Here is a 6,000-nt window from a genome sequence, read left to right as displayed (position 1 = left end):
ACCATTAGTGGAAAAATTAAGGACACAGTAGATTTAACAACTGTGTTTACGTGGAACCACAAAATCTATCCAAGTGAATTGCATTAAAACAGACAGAACACTCCAAGAAACTGTTGTATGTGTATTTTTTTTAATTCAGTCAACCATTTTACTAATCTGTCAAGATGACCAATTTCTTTGGAATTATGTAGATTTAGCCAAAATGAAATTGTACATAAGATTTACTTTTCTTTTCAGATGCTTTTTTATTTATTTTTAAATCTTTATAATTACTAAATGTTCTCCTCTCTCAGAAGATATTCTGAGAGGAAAGCAAAAATACCACTCTTGTAAAGCCATTTCCATTCTTCCAAAGGTCTGCTGGTAAATTATTCTTACTGATCTTTCCATCTTTCTAGCCTGTGCATACACACCTAACCCATACTAAATTTCACCAGATGGCATTTTATTTCTTTAAAGTAAAGCAGCCGTGGGTTTAGACAGTTGAATTTTTAAACTTCTGTATTTACTGAAAGTGCATATGGTGCTATATGGACAAAGAAATTGTGCTGAAAGAAAAACATTTCTGTCTGCAATACCTCATAATCTTCCAGAGGAAAAAAAAGTGCAGTGCATTTCTCACAAAATCTTATGTGGCTTCAGTGTTCTTCCTCTGTTAAAAAGTAGATATATGTTTAATGTACAGACCTGCAAGTTTCATTATTTTAAATTCATCTTTTAGTGGCAAATAAAAATGTTATGCAAAACCCAATGACTTGCTAAAGTGATCCTTCAGTGAATTCTAGAAGAAAATGCAACATAAACCTGAACTGGTAAAAAAGAAAAAATAAAAACCTCTGGATGTCAACGTAAGCAGATGTTGGTGTAGAATTTACAAGGATGAGAAGGCTATAAAACCTCCCTTGAGTCACTCACAGTTCATTTGAGGGCCAAGAACGCCCCCAAAATCTGTTTCTAATTTTACAGAAATCTTTTGAAACTTGGCACGGTATTCAAAAGTCCGTGGAAAGAAAAAAACCTTGTCCTGGCTTCAGCTTCCAACTACAAAGACAGACTTGGTCCTTTTCAACGGTTTTCACAGATCCAGTGACCCACGCTCTGAAGACAGAATTAGCTAACTTTCAAAAACATCTGGAAAAATGAAGGTTAGTATAAGCAACCTCAAGTATTCTTAAAAAATTAGGGTTGGCTGGATTGAACATGATCAGAGTTTTCTATTGTTTAGAAGGTGAGGATTTGTACATAAGTATTTACTTCCTGAATGGGTTGGGATTGGAAAATTGTTCTAAATATACTGTAGAAACATTTGTCCTTGCAGAGCTGGAAGAATTCCAGCAATTATAGCCGGATCAGTGGAAAACAATCAAAAGCTTTGTGGGGCGAGAGAAAAAGGATTTAGGTGTAAACAAAATCTTGCCATTTCTACTATTTAGCAGGAACTGTGTATATGCCTAATTCTCTTTATTTTATGTAGACTTGGGTAAAAATCGTATTTGGAGTTGCCACCTCTGCTGTGCTTGCCTTATTGGTGATGTGCATTGTCTTACGCCCTTCAAGAGGTAAGAACTTTCTCTGATTTGCTCTATCTGCCTAGAATAGCTTGGAAAATGTACTAATGCAAGATCACAAGTGGTTGAACATTTCCTAAGTGCTTATGTTCCAAAGTAAGTCTGTTATTTCTAAGAAGACATATAAGCTCACAGATATGTTGTTGTGCAAGACCAGAAATACTGAGGAATTTAAGGCATGGGTAGGAAGAGATTTACAGTGTTATTTCAGCAATAGAAAAACCTAAGAACTATGCTGCATCACCCCCACAACCCCCAAAAATATATGCTAAATACAAGCTTTGACAGGCCTTTAGAAACAACATTTTCAACTAACATTGCTTTTCATTATTAGGTTTGTCTCGTGGAAAGTAAAAATGAGTAAGAATGGAAAAGATAAAACAGAATCTATGGACTTTTTTTATTACTAAATAGTCTTTCCAAAAATTTAGGGAGGAAGTTGAGAATACAGATCTCAGGAATAGCTGTATAGAAAAAGCAAAGTTGTTGTTTTAGATGTAGTAGCACTGCACATCAAACTAGAAAACCAAACATTGTTAAGCAAGCATTTTGATCAGTCATAAATTGGATCCTTTTACAAAAAAGGCTTAGATTGACATTGATCTCACTTTGCTAAAAATTGGAAGGTACTATGGGCTGATATCAGAGCTACTTTAAATATAAAGTAGGACTATGTTGATAGATAATCCAGTGATATTAGGGAAATAGCTTTTTATGAAAATATTTATGAAGAGAAACTCAAGCTTCTGAAATGGAAAAAAAATCCAGTAATAACAGTTCTTATGTCTTTGTGTCTAGGAAAGGGGAAAATTTGTACTAATAAATACTAAAAGTTTATGATAACAAATGTGGGAAATATCTTGGTCAAAAGTTAACTGATAGTAAATGAAGATCAATAAAATAACTTCAGCTAAAGAATGTATGAGTCCTGAATGACTGTTGCTATTAAAAAGAACATAGAAAAATGTTTTGGAAAATTAAAAATAATCATGAGATTTTCACAGAATTACAAAATAGAATAGATTAACCCATAAGATGAAGTCAGCTGATATCTTCAGTGTTAATTTCAGTCTCTGCTTCCTGTTCTCTGCCAGCACAAGATTCTTCTTAGGCTGTTGAGAGGTATGTAGTGTGTGTACATATCTTTCATAAATTTTCATGTTAAAATTGTTTTCAGACCCGTCTCTCAACTCAGTGGTCTTGGGGCCACACTGCCCTCATAACAGCAGTTGTCAGGTAGTGGATTAGGTCATATAGATCCTTTGAATGTTAATTCATTAAAAATTAGCTCCTGATTTTTAAAGAAACTCAACCTTGAAACTGATACTCTGCACCTTCAGAAATAAATGTTCTTGGAACAAAAGTTTGTTAATTTTATAGGGCACTTGCCTCCATGTCCATAGGGAAGGATGAATTTCACTATGGAATTCAAGCTATAATTTCTAATAAGAAATACATTATATTTACATATTTACAAATGATGTATGGAGATACACATACACAGATATTTGTGTGGTCACATATAATCTCAATCCCTACCCTCTTTCCAAGTTTAGTTATGTATAGCTTACATATAAATATACATTGTAAACTATATATAGTATAAAAGTCCTATGTAATTTATAATACAATTCTATTTTCAACTAACAGGAAAATTCTAAGAATAAAGTGATTTCTTGATAGGGTGAAATAATCAAATTAAACTCAAGTACTCAGTGAAATTTGAGTACTCATTCAGAAATAGAAAAATCATAAATAAGGTGAGAACTGTTGTTTTTTGGTTCATTATATCATTCTCTTTCTGTTCTAAATTTGCTGAATAACTTCTCAGAACGTCAGCTAAACAGTTTGTGAATGGCACTAGTCATTACCCTACTTTCCTGAGCAGGACCTGGGGAAGTCAGTGCCACGGGCAGCCCTGAAGTTAGGCGTGGTGGCCTCCTCCTAATTTTCCTCCTTTCTTCTCACATCTCACTGGTCAATCAATCATCTCCCATCTGGAGTGCCAGGTCCAGTCCTTACTCTCACATCTGCCCAGTGCCTATGAGAATAGGATCTGAGATGGCAAGGCAGGAAAGGGAAGGAGGAAGGGGTAAAAAGAACAGAGAATTCAAAGCCAAGTGAGCTCCTACTTAGCCTCCTTCTCACATTCATCAGAAATCCCATTACCTCACATTTGCCTTAGGTGCCCTTGTATCCTCAGCCCAGAATTTTATGCACCAGTGTATGAACTGTCTTCTTCTGAGAAACTTAAAGCCACACTCAGGAAACATTCATTCATTCATTTACATATTAGTGTATTAGTTCTACTAGCTCCCTGCTCATCATCATGCCAGTTGCTGAGGATATGGAGGTGCAGCAGTCTAGAATTCCCTCTGCAAGTTGAGGAGGAAGAATCCAGTGCTTTCTGCACCCAAAGATGCATGGTCAACACCACAGATACCCGAGAAGGATTTCTGTTATTTCACATCAGGTCTAAAGGAAAGAAAAAAGAGAAAGCCTCTTCCATCCCAGGAGAACCAGCCTCAGGATTAAAAGGGTTTAGGAATAATTAAACTGGATTATAGGAACAAATATGAAATGTAGTAGTGAAATGAGGAAATCCATTTAGCTCACTTACAAAATATTAACTATAAGGAAAAACTTTTTTCGAAACTTGTAAAATATTCCCTTGTTGGTTTTGCCAAAGTGCGAAGCACACATGAATTTCTACCCCTTACTCCCAGGTTGTCCTTGCCTTCAGCTTACACCCCTTCAACTGACTCCTTTCCTCTCTCCTACCTCCATTCACTTTTTCTTTTGAGGTTCTTCTTCACAAGCATCACCCCTCTTCCTCTGTGAATATGCAACAAGGCTGAGAGTGGAAACTAAGCTCCTTGACTTCCCCTTATTTTTGTTCACCCTAAAGACAAACATAATATCAACATAAATCAAGAGATTTAACAGAGGTTACAAAAGCAAAAAACTAGAAGTGAAAAGTTACAAAGGTTTCAGAATTTTGTGAGTAAATTCTACACAAACTTGATTCATGGTTTATGTTTTCTGAATACCTGGACCATTCCTCCTTGGCTTATAGAAAGAAATTGTAGGAACTATTTGACCTTGTTTCAGATTCTTTTGAGTATAGAGTTCCCCACATGGTGATGAACAAATACTCAACAAATGTTAGTTATTATTTTTCTAAAATTTCTAACATGTAGTAAATACTTCATGAATGATAGCTAGCATTTTGTGTCTGTGTTCTCCATTGCTGAGAATATGTACTTCTACACTCAACAATAGCAACTATTCCATTCTGTGTGCTGTATTTCAATTTCAAAAATGTCTTAATTCTGAGAGTAGAGAGCCTTTATCCCAGAATATCAACCCTGTTCCTATCCCCAACTTTTTCTTTTTAACCAAAAACAACAAATGTTTCAGAAACTTTTGTGTCTGAAGCACTCATACAGAACACTGATGGCTCTAGGGCAAAAGCAAAACAAAAGGAAAGAAGAAAGCTATATGAAGTTGAAAGGTGGAGGAATGGAGAATAAGGCTGAGTGAGAGTAAAAAAGGAAAGGGTGGGTGGCTGTGTTGGCTTATGGCTGTAACCCTAGAATGTCAGGAGGCCAAGACGGGAGGATTTCTTGAGCCCAGGAGTTTGAGACCAGGCTGGGCAACATGGCGAAACCCTTTCTCTATTAAAAAAAAATACAAAAATTAGCTGGGCATGGTGGCATGCACCTGTAGTCCCAGCTATTTAGGAGGCTGAATATCAGAAAAGTGTTTGGGAAGTTCAGGAAACCAAAAGGAAACTGACAGAGCTATGAGGCCAAAATCATTTAAACAAACCAACAAAGAGAATATGTATATACATATGTAATTGTGATTCTACATACATACACTTATATATATAATATGTAGTGATTATTTAGCTGAGTCTTGCCTTTTATAATGTATTGAAGAAAATATGTGAAGGCCACAGACAATTTGGATAGAACAGAGATCAATATTTTTTAAGAAGAAATATCATTTGGAAAGTCTGAATTTTAGTCAGAAATCCATTGTTGTTGTTATTATTAGTATTACTAATTAGTATTCTATTACTACTGTAACTTCAACAATCACCTTTGGTAAAATAAGATATACGTGAGATAAAATCATCTTCAAAGGAGATATAAATATGTTAGTAGTAAAGTTAAAATATTTTCCCAGGACTAACATTCAGTCTACGAAACAGATTCCCTCAAACATCTTAAGAGTTTTAAGCTTATTTTTTCACTATTCTTATTTATGGAGAAAATATGGGAAAGTCTAAAAGGTTAAGGAAAAGTTTCAGAAAATTCATGAATATAAAAGAGCTTTTTAGTCAAGATAAAGAAATCAACTTTGCAGTTTATAGTTCTCTAATTTGCACGTGAATTTTAAAATCACAGATGAATCTTGGCAAACT

The 6,000-nt window shown here is 35.0% G+C and overlaps 1 protein-coding gene across 2 annotated transcripts in view; it reads left to right on the top strand.

Moving 5' to 3' along the window:
• Nucleotides 1-823: 823 nt before the first annotated feature.
• FAP (fibroblast activation protein alpha) overlaps nucleotides 824-6,000 on the top strand; it is a 73,128-nt gene continuing 67,951 nt past the window's right edge. Inside the window, exons 1-2 of one of the 2 annotated variants that reach the window (XM_024243266.3) lie at nucleotides 824-1,145; nucleotides 1,475-1,559. In XM_024243266.3, the coding sequence (XP_024099034.2) occupies nucleotides 1,140-1,145; nucleotides 1,475-1,559 (91 nt within the window). In that variant the 5' untranslated portion in view covers nucleotides 824-1,139. The remainder of the gene's footprint in view (nucleotides 1,146-1,474; nucleotides 1,560-6,000) is intronic. The other variant, XM_024243267.3, reaches the window with a different exon arrangement.

This window comes from Pongo abelii, chromosome 11 (genome assembly GCF_028885655.2).
Source record: "Pongo abelii isolate AG06213 chromosome 11, NHGRI_mPonAbe1-v2.0_pri, whole genome shotgun sequence".
In the NCBI taxonomy this organism is placed as follows: Eukaryota; Metazoa; Chordata; class Mammalia; order Primates; family Hominidae; genus Pongo; species Pongo abelii.
This window is presented reverse-complemented; position numbering and strand designations above follow the sequence as displayed.